Below are 15,488 nucleotides of genomic sequence, written 5' to 3'. Positions count from 1 at the left end.
CAGAGGAATCCCCCTCTGATTGGCTGCCTGCCTCCCTTGCCTGCATCTCGAGGTAGAATGACCAACCAGCCCTGCGCTGCCAGCGTGCCCCTTCCACACTGCCCCCCTGCCCAGTGCCCTGCCCTTATGTCAGTGCCTCCTTACCCAGAGACTTCCCCCACAGATCCCTATGCTCAGCACCCCATGCCTAGAGACTCCTCCCACTGACCTCCCACCACAACTGCACAGCACCCTGCACACCATACCCCTGCCTAGCTCCCCCACCCACAGATTCCCTACTGTCCAGCACCCCCTTCCGCTTGGGAAATTCAGGACTGGGAGTGTGTTTGGGCCACCTTGCTGGTTGTAATGAAGGCTGGTGGAAGCCGGAGAGGGACTGTAGACAGGCTTCTGGGGTCAGAGCTGCTGAACCAGGGCTGTCTAGCACAAGACACAAAGGATGAGATCTGCATGCTTGTCGGGTGGCAATGAGCATCCCAGGCTGTGAGCTACAACAACAAAGCATTGTGAGGTACTCAAGGCTACAGAGCAAGTGATGGAACAACCCCTGACTGTTCTGGATTAAACCCCACACTCCGTTACATTTACACCCATTCATTAACACTGTGTCCAGTCCCTCAATCCCAATGTCTCTGCAGTTTAAGGGCTTTCCCTGTGCTCCTTCCTCAATTCCCCTGGCAGCACCACCTCAGTGTGCAGTAGATCCAAGGCAGAAGTGCCATTTCAGGCACTGGTGCCCAAACAAGCAAGGGGCCAAGCAACTAGTAAAAGAGCAGTGAGAGTTTGGCCCAGTAGCCTACCACAGAGAACTCTTGCCATATGTGTCCAGTCTCCCTCCTGCTGCTGAGACATTACAACCAATGGAATTATTGCATCCAGATTACCTATAGAGGAAGGGTGGTGACTGGTTATGTCTCATGTCACAATGGCCCACTTAAACTTCTGAACTATTACCACCTGTGCCTGTCTGTGGCCTTTATAATCATAACAGCTAGCAGCCTAAGGAATATTTAATGGAATCAAAGATCTCTACCACAACAGCAGACAGTGCCAGCAGATAAAATAATCAACAGCCATAGCTGAGAGGGAGGAAATTCTCCACACACGAGTGGTAATGGATGGTTACACTGGATGTGTGGTAAAGTTGCAGGGAGAAAATTAGAAACCAACAGAAACCAGATAATCACATTTTACATAATCCCCTTTTCCTATGTAGAGAACAAGCATTTAAAAGTAAGCAAAAATTATAGCAAAGAGAGCCACAGCACCAACTATCTTAAATAAATAGGGCATTGAGGTGTGGTGGGTGTAATCTCCCACTGCCCTAGTTTTCAGAGGTTTAATGATCCGTTCTCTCTGAGTCAGGATGGCTTTCCTGGCTCCATTCCATTTCCCTGGCCCTCTCAGGCGGTACTGGTACGGCGTGCAGGGGCCAAAGAAAACCTCCATGGCGAGCTTTGGATCCGTGAGGAAGAGAGACAGCAGGTTGGGCTTGACTCCTACCAAGCAGGCAAGTTCATCCATATATTCAACATAATCCACTTGGATAGTGTGGCGCTGGCTTTTCACATACCTGAAATAAGAGAGAGAAGTGTAGGTGCCTTGTAGCGTGATAAAATGGAGACTGCACTGACCAGAACATGACATTCCTTAGGGGCACCAAATTTGAAGAATCTCCTCCTCTGGAATTAATTCCCACTATAACTGGAATTAAAGGAAAAGCTGGGTCACAATTCCATATGCAGTCATAATCCATGCCAGGTGGGTATAAGTGTCTTTGTCCCCTTCTAATGACAGGTCACCAGAAGAGATTTAAAAGGCTGCTAATGGAGTTTGCTCAACTGGTAAGCTATGTGCATGTAGCACTGAAAGCCCTGTCTTCAAACTCCACTGTCAGTCCCATATATATTGGTTTTAAAAGTGGTGCCTAATGTGGGGCTCGAATGCCAGAAGATCCGACAGGCTTATCTCCAGGTGGGGGATATCTATAGAAAGAGTGAATCTTTATCTCTTTGTTTTGGCTGAAACAGGATTTTCTCCCCTATTCACTGCTAGATTCAGCCACAATCTGGGGGATAGGGATGAGGATCGAATTGCTAAGTTTTCTACAGTTATAATTTTATTATTTAATCTTGTTCTTTTTTGTCATGATTATGTGTAGAAGGAAGATAGAGATGGGAGAACAATTCCAGATCAAGTAAATGTTTCCAGATAAATTTTAACGAAAAGAGCTAAGACTGGAAATACCAGACTCTTTACAACAAATTGATGACACATTGGAGGTATTTTAGAGAATGATAGAAACTTAAGACATCCTCAGAGAAAGACTCCTTCCAAACATGCCCAGTAATTATTACTTCACGTAAAGGTTCCTACCGTTTTGACATTTCGTCTTTCTCCTGTGTAATATTGGCCATCATGTCGCTTTCTGTGGGCAACTTGATCAGCCCTAGAAGAGAAAAGCCAGAGTATGAGCAGAGATGTGTCTGGCTCCTTCAGAAGGGAATCAGCCATGTCCAGAGAGAGCTCTGTGTGTGAGGAATGGGGGAAGTTGTTGTTTCCTACAGAAAGCACTGCACCCTGGGCTGGGAATGCCGCGATGACTTTGTGTCCCCAAAGTTCCAGAGCTTGGAGCTTGTGGAGCCCAGTGGGCAGCCTGAGTCTGTGAGAGACGTGGCAGTTAGACAGTCTACCTTCAGGCCTGCTAACAGGGGAAAGTGCAAAGGGAGCAACTTCCCAGGGGTACCAGCAGCACAGCCAGCAGCAGCTCGCTGGGCACCAGCCAGCAGAAGTGCAGCACAGTTCAAATATCAAGTGGACCGTGTCTGCATGGGTGTGGCTTGTGCGTGTGTGCACCAGCCGCTGCACATGGTCCAGCTCTGCACCCATGTGGCAACACCATGCCAGGCCTGCAGGCCCATTGACTGTTCTGCCCTGGGGCCTGGAATTGCTGTCAACAAGCCTGTCTATCTTTATCAGGACCTGCCTAGATCTAGAGTTGAGATTCCTTCTCCACAGCTTCGATACTTCCTGTGACTCCTCTCCCCCTTTTCCTGGGATCACAACATTTCCATGCTTCCAAAACAGAATGAGTGAAGGCCCAACCACTTGGAGAGCAGCCATCCTGGAATACTTGGGATTGAAACAGCACTATGGTGGAGAGGGATATGGGCTGGCTCATCATCATGACACTCATGCGGCTATTGTCTGCCACCCAACACCAGCCCAGGGACTGCACAGCTCTGCTGAACTTGGCTAGTACCATGCCAATCCAGAAAGGCCCTCTACTAACACAGGCTTAGGATTTCAGAGAGCTCTATAACCCAGAGGCCTCAGGCTATTTCCTGCATTTTGGTTCACATACCCTTGAACACTTGTATGGCCAAGCGACTCTGGAGTTCTGCGATGGGCATGATGGCCCCCAGTGGCTGGATGAGACCAATGAAAGCCAGAGTTGGCTTCTCTAGGTGAGGAGGGAAGATGAATTTATACAGGGAGACCTGGTTTTCGACCACTTTGACACAATCCTGGAGGAAGGGGAAAGAGAAGCTGTATCCTGTAGCGAAGAAAACTGCATCAATGTCCTCCTCTCTGGTGCCATCTTCGAAGATGGCGCCAGTTTCAGTGAACTCCCTGATGTTTGGTTTCACCAGCACTTTGCCAGAGATGATGCGGTTTGGCAGTTCGTCGTTGATGGTTGGGTGCTGGCTTATAATCCTGCATGGCAAAGAGAAGGTATGTCAAGATCTGTTTGGACAAATGGCATACCTCTGAAAGCAGGGCAGGATGAGTGTGATGGTCAGATCTCCTCTCCTCTGTTACTAGAATTTGGCCCAGACAGCACAGCCATGTTACTAGCAGCATGAGTGCAAAAGGCTGTTTGAAGTTGCTTGGTGTCTGTTATGGCTCCAGTAGCATAACAGGCCCTTAAAGGGGGTAGAAACAGCCCCCTGAGATTATCCCCAGGCAGGAGGCACCGCACTACGGCCATTCTTCCCAATCGTCACAGGAAGGAGGGCATAGGCTCTGAGGGTGCTCTAACATACACTGACAGCTGGGTCGGGTCCTGCCTGGTGCCAGAACACAGGAAATATAAAATCACCCTCCCACACCTTCCCCAAGTCCAGTGATGGTGGAAGGGAAAAGTCAGGACCTAGGTCTTTTATATCTAACTCCTACGATTTGCCATCCTACCCCAGCAGGCTGAGGGGAATATTCCATGTGTTTGAAAGTACCTGTGCTGAGGCCTTAGACCGTAGTGTGCATGGTTGAATCTTGCATTTACTCTGTTCTCTGCCCATTGGTTAACCATGGATGTAGTCAACATCTGCTTGAAAAAGGCTTTCAACCTGGTGGTGAGCACTATGTCCAGAGGGTACCCTTGCTCCGCAACACGATTCAGAACCCACGCCCCACGCCTGGTGCTGAGGAAGACCTAGAGAGTGGAGAAAGACAGCTCTCTTGGACATTGACACATACTGTCCTGAGTTGTGCTATTTGGCACTTCATGGCACTGGCAGAGATTGTTACTGTCATAAGTTATTATCTGCAATAGGGTGAGTAATATAGGCCACAGTTGAGATCAGAGCTCCAGTGTGCTGGCCACTTGTACAGCCACATTGTGAGGGATGTTCCTGCCCCAAAGAGCTGACAGTTTCAATCTTTATCCCTGCCCACTCGGCCCTGGTTCCCACCGGCATCCCCCCCATGCACGATCTCCACTGACATCTCCCTGCCTCTGACTCCCAGCTGTAGTCTCACTGGAGGTTATGGGGATCTCAGAGAGAGGAGCTTGACTGGGACTGTGAGGAACCTCACTGAGCTGTGACCTTGGTCCCTGGCTGTGTAACAGAGCAGGCTGCACATAGGAGTTGTCTGCTCCCTGCCTAGCAGGTTGCAGCCAGTTCTCAGGGTCGACACCGCACTGCTATCTGTGGGCTTGTGGTGTCACTGCCTATGCTACCCCATTGCTGGACATCTGCCACGCACCCAGAGAAGGGAGTGGCCATCCTTAGTCTAGGGCCTGGGACAGCTTTGGAAAGGACTGGCAGATGCTTCCATGTCAGTACCCTTATCTCAGACATACTTGTACGTTCTCATAGGGGGCGACGTCTCTTTACAGGGACCTTTCCTGACCCTCCACCTTTGCTGTGCATCCTGTCACTGCTAGACACACTGATCCTCTGGGATGCCCTGGGGAATGCTGGGCTGCTAGTGGGCAGGTGGCTGGGCCAGCTATGAAATGGCTCTGGGTACTGGAGACCCTGTTCTCCTTGTTAAACTTCGCCACCTTTTTCTTCGTCAGCTCATAGTTCTGTTTCCTTCCTCTGCATTTATTTTCCCTGCAACTTGTGCCCAAACCCTCTTGTGTTGAAGCAACTGCTCCAGTCTTCAAACCATGGAGGCTCCTGTCATCTTGCAACACACTACCCAGCTATTCCCTGGCCACATCTGATTTCCTGCCATCTCTGGTCCCCTGCACGGCTGGTAGGGATGTCGCTGTGGGTGCCTCCCCCTGACTTTATGCAAGGTACAGGTAGGCAGGGGCAGATGAGCGAATGAGGAAGTGGGACATGGTACTCTGAGAGCAGGGCACAGCATTGTGGGTAACGTGCTGGTCAGCGTGCATTGTATCCTACCTTGTACCCTATCTACAGTGGCTAGGATTCTGCTACAGTTCCTAGCTGTAGCACTGGTCTCTCTAGCTCCTGGTGGAGTGTAGATCTAGAAGGGCCCATTTCCATCCCTGCTCTAGGGCAAGACGGCAGCTGCCGTACAACTAACAGCTGTAGGCAATTCCCTATTTCCATTACATCTACTTGGTAAGCGCAGATTGCCCATGATGACACTTTGATACCAACTCTGATGAACTGTATAAACCTCCGTATCTCCTCTCTGCAGTTAGGGGCTGCTTCAAATGGGAGTCTATCCATTGACTTCAGCAGAGGTTGGGTCAGGCATTTAGTTTGGGAGTTTCTGGGGTTTGTGTGGTGGTGCGGTGTATTGGCTGGGGCTGCTGCCATTAGCCCAGTGAGGTGCGGGGTGCTGCACTGTGCCATGAACGTAGAGCCATGCCTCTAGAGCCAAACCTGATCAGCTTCATGGCTGAGCTCCACGGCCAGGTCCCCTCCCGAATTGCCGATGCCGATCACAATGACTCTTTTCCCCGAGAACTCCTGAGGATTCTTGTAATCCCGGCTGTGGGAGTAGCGGCCTTTGAACTTTTCAATCCCTGCCAGGAGAGAGTGGAGCAGCTCAGGCTTTGAGTGCTAGAGATGAGCTAGTGTGTTTGGCCTGTGTCTTTGCCCACTTGAACATTGTGGTTCTGGAGCTCAACACAAACAGTGAGGGGGAATCCTCTGTTTAGGGGAGACTGTGTGGGTGGGGACCAGAATGGCATTCTGGGCTGCACCTCTAAACGGTGCACCACAGACCCATCATCTCAGAGGAAGAGTGGAGCAAAGACAGGTTGAAGTCACTGTTCCACCTTCCTGACCCTGAGCTGCTCTGTGGGGCTGGAGATGCCCCAATCTATCTAAGTCATGGCAGTTCCCCAGTTCCTCTATTAGCCACAGTGCTGCAAGCTACATCTCCACCCTGAGGCTAACCCCACTGTCAGCCTGACCTCTGGCATGCCCCCCTCCCTCGCTCCCAAGCCAGGGATTATACAAGCCTCTTTGTTGGAGGGCAGCCTTTAGCCATCTTCTGCAGTGCCTGCACCAGGGAAACTGTCCCCCAGCTGGGACTGGGCCTTTTGGAGCACTCTACACTGCTCTGGCCATGTACCCAGTGTAAAGGAGCTGGTGTGTAGATTGGAGCCTTGCCTCAGAGTAATAAGAGAGTGTGAGGCTGTGGGGACGAGGAGCAAAGTAGAGAAGGAGCAAAACGAAGACAAGAGACTCTGTTGCAGCAGTCAAGCTTTCAGAGAAGTCTTCCCTCCTCCCCCCAGCATAGATTCATAGACTTTAAGGCCAGAAGGGACCATGATGATCATATAATCTGACCTCCTGCACACTAAAGGCCACAGAACCTCACCCAGCTGCTCCTGTAATAGACCCATAACCTCTGGCTGAGTTACTGAAGTCCTCAAATCATGATTTAAAGGCTTAAGTTACAGAGAATCCACCATTTACGCTAGTTTAAACCTGCAAGTGACACATGGCCCGTGCTGCACAGGAAGGTGAAAAAACTGCCAGAGTCTCTGCCAATCTGATCTGCAGGGAAATTCCTTTCCAACCCCAAATACGGTGATCAGTTAAACCCTGAGCATGTGGGCAAGACCTACCAGCTAGACAACTGGGAAATAATTCTCTATTTATAACTTCTCCCATCTAGTGTCCCATCACCAGCCACTGGAGATGTTTGCTGCTAGCAGTCATGTAGCAGCTATATGCCATTGTAGGCAGTCTCATCATACCATCTCCTCCATAAACTTATCAAGCGCTGTCCTGAGGTCAATTAGGTTTTTGCCCCCACTGCTCCCCTTGGTAGGCTCTTCCAGAAGTTCATTCCTCGGAGGGTTACAAACCTTTGTCTAATTTCAAGCCTAAACTTGCTGATGGCCAGTTTATATGCATTTGTTCTTGTGTCCACACTGGCACTTAACGTAAGAACATAAGAACGGCCGTACCAGGTCAGACCGAAGGTCCATCTAGCCCAGGATCCATCTACCTACAGTGTCCAATGCCAGGTGCCCCAGAGAGAGTGAAGCTAACAGGCAATGATCAAGTGATCTCTCTCCTGCCATCCATCTCCATCCTCTGACAAACAGAGGCTAGGGACACCATTCCTTACCCATCCTGGCTAATAGCCATTAATGGACTTAACCACCATGAATTTATCCAGTTCTCTTTTAAACGCTGTTATAGTCCTAGCCTTCACAACCTCCTCAGGTAAGGAGTTCCACAAGTTGACTGTGTGATGTGTGAAGAAGAACTCCCTTTTATTTGTTTTAAACCTGTTTTAAACTTAAGTAACTCCTCTTCTCCCGCCCTAGTATTTATCCTTCTGATGTATTTATAGAAAGCAATTGTATGTCCTCTCAGCCTTCTTTTGGTTCAGCTAAAAAAGCCAAGCTCTTTGAATCTTGTCTCATAAGATTCCTCTGATCATCCTAGTAGGCCTTCTCTGCACCTGTTCCAGTTTGAATACATCTTCCTTAAAGATTGGGGACCAGAATTGCACACAGTATTCCAGATAAGGTTTCACCAGTGCCTTATATAATGGCACTAACATTCCCTGGTCTCTACTGGAAGTATCTTGCATACATCCTAGGACTGCATTAGCCTTTTTCACAACCACATCACATTGGCAGCTCAGTCATCCCATGATCAACCACTATTAGATCTTTCTTCTCCTCCTGTCTCTTCCAACTGATAGCAAAAATTCTTGTTTTTAGCCCCTAAGTGCATGACCTTGCACTTTGCAGTATTAAATTTCACACAGCACCGGTTGGTCTGTGGCTGTAACACCAGAGGTTCTGAATAGCTGGAGTGGCAGATGGGAAGGGGCATAAGGTCACCAATACAGAAGTTTGAGAACCACTGCCAAAGAGCTATGTGACTGCTGTATGTGCTCTTCTCCCCCCTCTGGCATGCTCCTGAGTGGCTCGCTGTATCTGCTGTGCTGCCTATGGCGTTGGAAGCTACGTAACCATTTGGGCTTTGTGTGCTCTGAATTGCACCTTTCAGTGTCGCAGGGGGCTGTTGGGCTGCCATCTTGTGCAGCTCCTTTGCTGCTGTCATGCACTGGCATACCCCTGAAATGGGAGAAGCGCCAGGCGGTGGCTGACAAGCTTGGCAGCAGTTCCGTGGTTACAGTGGATAATCATAGAACCCTAGGATTGTAGGGCTGGAAGGGACTGCTAGAGGCCCATGAGTCCAGCCCAGGACTCATGTGTGTCCCAGGACCAGCCCAGGAACACGTGCTCATTGCTTTCCCTCTGCTTATCCCTTTGGAAAGTCACTACTCAGCTAAGGCCCTTTCCCTTCCCGCTCTGCGACGTACCTGGGAAAGAATCCAGTGGCAGATGGGCATTGGTGTGATGGCCGCTGCACACCATGACCCCATCAAAGACGGCCGACTCCTGCTTCCCTTTGGACTCCGTGACAATGTCCCATTGGCCCGTGGAGGAAAAATCTGGGCGCCTTGTCACACTGATCACAGTTGTCTGGAAGGAAAAAGGCACTCACAGAGCTGGCACCAGGGAATTTCATCCTTGACACTAACCTCCTCCCCGTGCTTGAGTCAGAAACCCAGCCAGGAAGCACAAGGCCAGCGCACAGCTGGGACCAGCAGCAGGAGGTCAGTTGGGCTCTGCTGGGTTTTGCCTCATGGCCTCTGTGGATTCACTGGCTCCCACCGGGAATGGGGCTGCAGCAACTCCTTGGACCTGGGCGGTAACTTCGTCCAGGCAGCCCCCAGACAAAAGGAGGTCCCAGAACAGCTCCTCCAGCTCTCCTTGTTGCATGAGTGTGAGATGTTTCCTCATCGGAGGGGATTCTTTCACCCAGGTCTTGCACACCCGTGCATGCACATGCACACTCACACACTAACACACACACGCAGAATCCTACCCCTGCTCGCTGGGCCAGCTCGCCTCACCTTGAAGCGGATATATTTCAGAAGGTCGAAGTGGTCGGCGTACATACGGAAATACTCCATGATTTTGGAGTTGTGCATGTAGTTGGGGAACTCATCTGGGATGGGGAAATCACTGAAGCACATCATCTCCTTGGAGGTGTTGATGATGACAGATTTGTAGATGCTGGCTCTGCCCTCTTCGGGATTCTCCTGCAGGAGTGAGAGAACATGGACATTACTTTTGAATATTGACTCTGGAAAGTAAAGCTGTAGCAATGAAGGCGGCATGAAGCCACAGGTGGCGTAATCTCCCCTAATACAGATGTTGCCGTAGCAGCCTCCCTACTCTGCAGAAATACACCTTGAGCATCCTATACATTTTCCTTCACCCTGCCAACACATCACATGCCTTTCCCTTTACCCCATCCCCATTGCATGCACAGCCTCAGCCCCCATCACCCCATTCTCACCTCTTGGCCACACACAAACACCCTCCATGCCCTGTGTTGACACCACACCCTCCGGACCACCACTTCTGGTGGCATTTGCCAGGATGTCCCTGTCTCCCTGTGACGGTGTGAATGATCCACACCAAGGGTGTGTGTAATGGCTCCCCTCCTCCCCGGAGAGGGTCGAGCCCCACCGGAGATCAGAGTGGGCGGAGCTATGGAGCTCTGAGCGCACCCCTCAAAGGGTCAGGTGGTGACCTGGAGCTATAAAAGCTGGCCCTCAGATCTCAGTCAGGCCCCAACAGCCAGAGAGATCAGACATACCTCAGGGAGCTCGAGATTGGGAGACTCCGGCGACCCAGGGGAGCCGCCCAGACTGGCTCCCCTGAGCTTGATACTAGAAGGAGCTCCCTGAGCTTCCCCGTGCTCGCTATTTGGAGGAGCTGCCGGATCCTCCCTGCGCTCACTACCCGGAGGAGCTGCCGGAGCTTCCCCGCCCCTGCTACCCGGATTTGCTGACAGGGCTTCCCCGCGCCTGCTGCTACTCGGAAGAGCCGCTGGTGCTACCCTGGCCCGACTATCCCGCGGAATTCCCGGACCTACCACCCAGCCCTGGTCGTGATAAGCCTAAGCTCGTGGACCCTTCAGAGGCCGACACTAGGACCCAGGTAGGTCCCGAGGGGCAGTACGGAAGCAGCCCAGGGGTAGCCGACCCCAGTCAGGCTGCGGAGCTGTCGGAGCCTATGTCAGTGAGTTGCGGCCAGGATCCCCACTGACTGACCAGCAGAGTGACAGCCTCTGTTAGGGCCCTGGGCTGGGATGCAGTGGAGTGGGAGGGCCTGCGTCTCCCCTGCCACCCCACTCCAGGGTGGCAGATTCCCCCTCTCCCTGGCCTGAGGAGGCCGATGACTGATACTGTTGCTCAGCCCTGACCAAAGACCTGAGCTTACTGCCTCAGCGTTTGCTGCCTCGCCCTGACCTAGGGCTGGACCTTTAAAACTGTTACTGTTGCTCAGCCCTGACCAAAGGCCTTGTCATAAACAGATAGTTAAGGGTTAATGTCTCTTTTGCCTGTAAAGAGTTAAGAAGCTCAGTGAACCTGGCTGACACCTGACCTGAGGACCAATCGGGGGACAAGATACTTTCAAATCTTGGTGGAGGGAAGTCTTTGTTTGTGTTGTTTGTTTTGTTCGTTAGCTCTTGGGGCTAAGAGGGACCAGACGTGCACCCCAGGTTTCTCCAGTCTTTCTGAATCAGTGTCTCATATTTCAAAATAGTAAGTACTAGCTAGAAAAGGCGGATTAGTCTTATGTTTGTTGTCTTAACTTGCAAACGTGTATTTTGCTGGAAGGAGTTTTACCTCTGTTTGCTGTAACTTTGAATCTCAGGCTAGGGGGGAAGGAGTCCCTCTAGGCTATATAAATCTGACTACCCTGTAAACATTTTCCATCCTAATTTTACAGAGATAATTTTTAACTTTTCTTTCTTTAATTAAAAGCTTCTTTTTTAAGAACCTGATTGATTTTTCCCTTGTTTAAAACCAAGGATTGGGTCTGACTCACCAGGGATTGGTGGGGGGAAGTTAATTCTCTTTGTTTTAAGATCCAAGGATTGGATCATGTAGCCTCTCAGGGTAACCCAGGGAGGGGAAAGTCTGGGAGGGGGAAAGGAGGGGGGATGGTTTAATTCTCCTGGTTTTAAGACCCAAGGGATTTGGGTCTTGCTTTCCCCAGGGAAGGTTTTGGGGGAACAGAAAGTGTGCCAAACACTATATTTTGGCTGGTGGCAGTGTTATCAGATCTAAGCTAGGAATTAAGCTTAGAAGGGTACATGCAGGTCCCCACTTTTTGGATGCTAAAGTTCAAAGTGGGGAAAATACCTTGACAGGCCTGAGCTTACTAACTCAGTGTTTGTTACCCCCCCGACTTAGGGCTGGGTCTTTAGAACTGTTACCATTGCTCAGCCCTGACAAAAGGCCTGAGCTTACTGGCTCAGCGTTTGTTACCTGCCCTGACCTAGGGCTGGGCCTTTAGAACTGTTACTGTTGCTCAGCCCTGACGAAAGGCCTGAGCTTACTGACTCAGCGTTTGTTACCCGCCCTGATCTAGGGCTGGACCTTAGTCTATTACTGATACTACTCAGTCCTGACCCAGGCCTGAGCTTACTGACTCTGTGTTTGCTGTCTGCCTTGGCGTAGGGCCCGGTGCCTCGCGGCTGGTACGGCAGCCCTGCCAGAGGGCCTGAGCCTCTTGCCCGCCGGACGGACAAGCACCGCAAGGACCGCTGGGCTAGTTTCCCGGACCAACCAGAGTGGAGTGGCCCGGCATGGCTCCCCTCCTCCCCAGAGAGGGTCGAGCCCCAGCCACCCACGTTTACAGTGTGGCAGGGAGAGAGATTTGCAATCAGCGTGTGCAGGCAGGCAGCCCTGCAATGGCCTGGTGAGGGTGAGCCATGCAGCAGAAGTTCACTGGGGCAGAGGAGGCTGGAGAGGAAGCCTGTCACCGCTGTGGACTCCCGCCTCCTTGTGCCTCGTTGGACCTCAGTCAATGTTTTGCCACTGAATTCAGTGGGAGCAGGATGGGGCCCCTGTCTGAAGGGAGCCTGCGGATTCTGGCACCAGCTCAGTGGGAAGAAGCCTTCACTCGCCTGTGAAAGGAACGTTGTCCAATTTCTGGATAAGTCTGGTTTGTTCTTCTCCAGCCTAAAGGATTCACTATGAGCTGAAACCCCTCTGTGCTGGTCCTTCCCCTCCAGCCTCCTGGCAACCTGATCGTCAGAAGCACGGGCCTGATCCAAGGCCCATTGAAATCAATGGGAGTCTTTCCACTGACTTCAATGTGCCTTGGATCAGGCCCTAAACCAGAGCCATAATTGCACTCTGGGTGAGGTGACTGTATGCTCCAGATGGGTGGAAAAGACCCTCGCTAGCAACTATGTTACCCTGCAACCTCCTCTGGGCACAGACCTTGTTAATACCTGCACACACCCAAGGGACTCTGTATATAATAAGAGTCCAGGATTGTCACTGTGAACCCTAGAATGTCTGCTGTGTCAGTGTGAAGTGATGGGAACAGCTACAAGCATGGCAGAGAGCTCTTCTTGTTCCCACTATCACCAGGTTCAGACATCACTGCAACAGACAGTCTGTTACTGTCCTGCTTTTAAATTTCTCAGCCATTTTTGTCTTTTTACATACATGGGGATTTCAGGAATTACACCTGTGTGACAATATGGGCTTTCATCTGGTAGAAATAATGATACGGTTTGATACTTAGATTGCAGTCTCTTTGGAGCAGGGACTGTCGTTTTGTTCTGGGTTTGTACAGCACCTGGCACAAGAGGGTCCTGATGCTTTACCGTAGCTGCTTGGTGCTGTTGCAATACAAATAATAAATAATTCAGAAAAGCACCTACACTCATGATGAACTCAAACCTACCTTGAACCTCCAGAGCCCGCCAATATCTTCACTTCTTTCAAAGCAGGTGGGCTCCAGCCCATCATCCAAACAGCATTTAATGGTGCACAGTCCACTGGATCCAGCACCGATGACTGCAATCCTCTTCTTGGCCATGGCCATCTGTCTCAGTAGGAGGCGCTGAGAGTTGTGGAGGTATCCTGGGAAGGGAAAACGTGCCTCTTCTTTTCACGTGACTTACAGCTTTACCTCAGGAAGAATCCCTACAGCTTCTTCATAAGCTGAGCAGACCAGCAAAGGAATCCTTCCCAGAAATGGCTTTGTTCTTTGTGATAGGGAAAACCCGACCCTGCCCAAGGCCTCAGGCTGCTTGCTAAGGGAGGCCCAAAAGCCTTTAGATCTAACAAAACCTTTTTCTTCTGTTAAACTTGTTTTTCTACACAAAGGGAACTGGGGTAGGGTATGGTATGAGGAAACCAGAAAAAGGGGAACCAGAAATAGGACGACGGGGTGGGGGGGAGCATAAGTGCCAGCTTAGCATATGTCAGCTAAAATATGGTAATGGCTTCTGTAATATTGTGGCAAACTCAGGACAATTAGCTACCAGGAGAGGGGTAGTAATTAGTCCCAGAAGGCTTAAAAGGCCTCTCCCTATCCATTGAGGGGGGGATAGCCATGGAGGAATAAGGTTCAGCTGGAACAGGGGTTACCAGGGAACTAATTAGTTTCAGCTGGCCCCAATTGCTGAAGACCTTTTTAAACTCTCCCTGGCAGGGAAGCGGGGGTGGGGGAGGAGAGAAGTAGAGTAGCTGCCAGGGGGTGGCGGCAGCGGTGGCAGTGGCACCACCACCACCACCACCACCACCACCACCACTACTACTACTCTGAAATTCTTCTTGCAAGGCAGATTGCACTCTCCCCAGAAGGAGAGGAAAACAGAGCAAGGGGCTGACTGAGAAGGGATCAGCCAGACTCTGCATGACTGGGAAGGGCTTTTACTTTGCCCAACCCTATGTCTCCAAGGCTAAGAAGGACTGAGCTAGCAGAGGAGAGGCAGGTTCTTTGCCACAATATGTAATTGCGATTAGGGAGTTATAGAACAGTCAGCATAATTGCAAAAGAACAATAACGGGAAATAACCCAAATTGGACTGACAGTAAAATAAGCTGCTGATTTGCAATATTAAATTACCAAATAAGGCAAATAACTTGTGTAACCAGCATATTACGTTTTGCGGTTTTAATGTTTACAAGGTTGGCGAAATTTGTGAAAGGCAGAGCGGCCTATCTTTTGCATGGGGTTACGCCGTCTCTCCCTGTATGCATACTTGTATTCTTTTGTGATCAATAAAGGAGCCTCAGGCTGTCTGATCAAAATTCAACCGTGTGGTTGATTTTCTACAACATTTGTATTCTCTAACCCCTAGGCACTGGATCAGCCAGAGATACTAAACTGCAGTAAGCACTTGTCTCCATGGGGAAGTTATTCTGGAATAAGGTTGGGGTGACTATAAAGGGCTATAGGTATTCCACAGTAACTCTCTGTGTGGACAATTGTGTCTCGGAATATTGTCCCCATGGGGAGTCATTCCGGAAGAGTTACAGTGAGATAGTTATTCCGGGAGACCTAGTCTGGTCAGTTTTCTTGTACAGACAATCCTAAGGCTCTTTAATCTGGAATGGTCATGGCAGACTGTATAAACTGTTCCTAGCAGGGACTCTCTCTTCTTTTATGTTTGGAGAGCCCCTAGCACAGCGGGATGGAGGGGGGATGTCCTGGTCATGTCTGGGGTCCCTAGGTGCTGTTGCACAGATCTAAGAATAAAGTAACCTAAACTTCACCCCCTGTGCAAACTGACACTCAGTTTATTAGGAGAAATGCCCTTGGCAAAATATGTCACAGGTTAGTGTCTATGGTTTTCAGTGCAAGATGGCAACAAATGAAAGCTACCACAGAGTCATGGAACAGAAAATAGAATCTCTCTCTATGCAGCTCTTTTAAATCCTAACTAATGCAAGTCTCCATACAAAATGTCCAGTCC

General features: G+C 50.3%; 1 protein-coding gene across 1 annotated transcript; it reads right to left on the bottom strand.

Annotated features, from left to right (window-relative positions):
- Window positions 1–277: 277 nt before the first annotated feature.
- Window positions 278–13,641, bottom strand: LOC116827585 (flavin-containing monooxygenase 5-like). Its single transcript, XM_032785250.2, has 8 exons — window positions 13,469–13,641; window positions 9,604–9,792; window positions 9,007–9,169; window positions 6,090–6,232; window positions 4,236–4,435; window positions 3,365–3,717; window positions 2,377–2,449; window positions 278–1,573 (listed from the first exon to the last, which is right to left on the bottom strand). Exons 1-8 carry the CDS (start codon window positions 13,607–13,609, stop codon window positions 1,228–1,230), a joined length of 1,608 nt encoding a protein of 535 aa, XP_032641141.1. The 5' UTR covers window positions 13,610–13,641; the 3' UTR covers window positions 278–1,227.
- Window positions 13,642–15,488: the final 1,847 nt, after the last annotated feature.

The sequence above is a fragment of the Chelonoidis abingdonii genome, chromosome 7 (assembly GCF_003597395.2).
Source record: "Chelonoidis abingdonii isolate Lonesome George chromosome 7, CheloAbing_2.0, whole genome shotgun sequence".
Lineage (NCBI taxonomy): Eukaryota > Metazoa > Chordata > Testudines > Testudinidae > Chelonoidis > Chelonoidis abingdonii.
This window is presented reverse-complemented; position numbering and strand designations above follow the sequence as displayed.

What these genes read in the sequence shown, in the direction of transcription:
- LOC116827585 (XM_032785250.2), bottom strand. Translation starts at nt 13,609, where the DNA reads ATGGCCATGGCCAAGAAGAGGATTGCAGTCATCGGTGCTGGATCCAGT. An exon ending in TCAGCCATGAAGCTGATCAG is followed by an intron (nt 4,436 to 6,089) that starts GTTTGGCTCTAG and finishes TCCACTCTCTAG; the next exon opens with GTCTTCCTCAGCACCAGGCG. An exon ending in AAAGACGAAATGTCAAAACG is followed by an intron (nt 1,574 to 2,376) that starts GTAGGAACCTTT and finishes CTCTTATTTCAG; the next exon opens with GTATGTGAAAAGCCAGCGCC.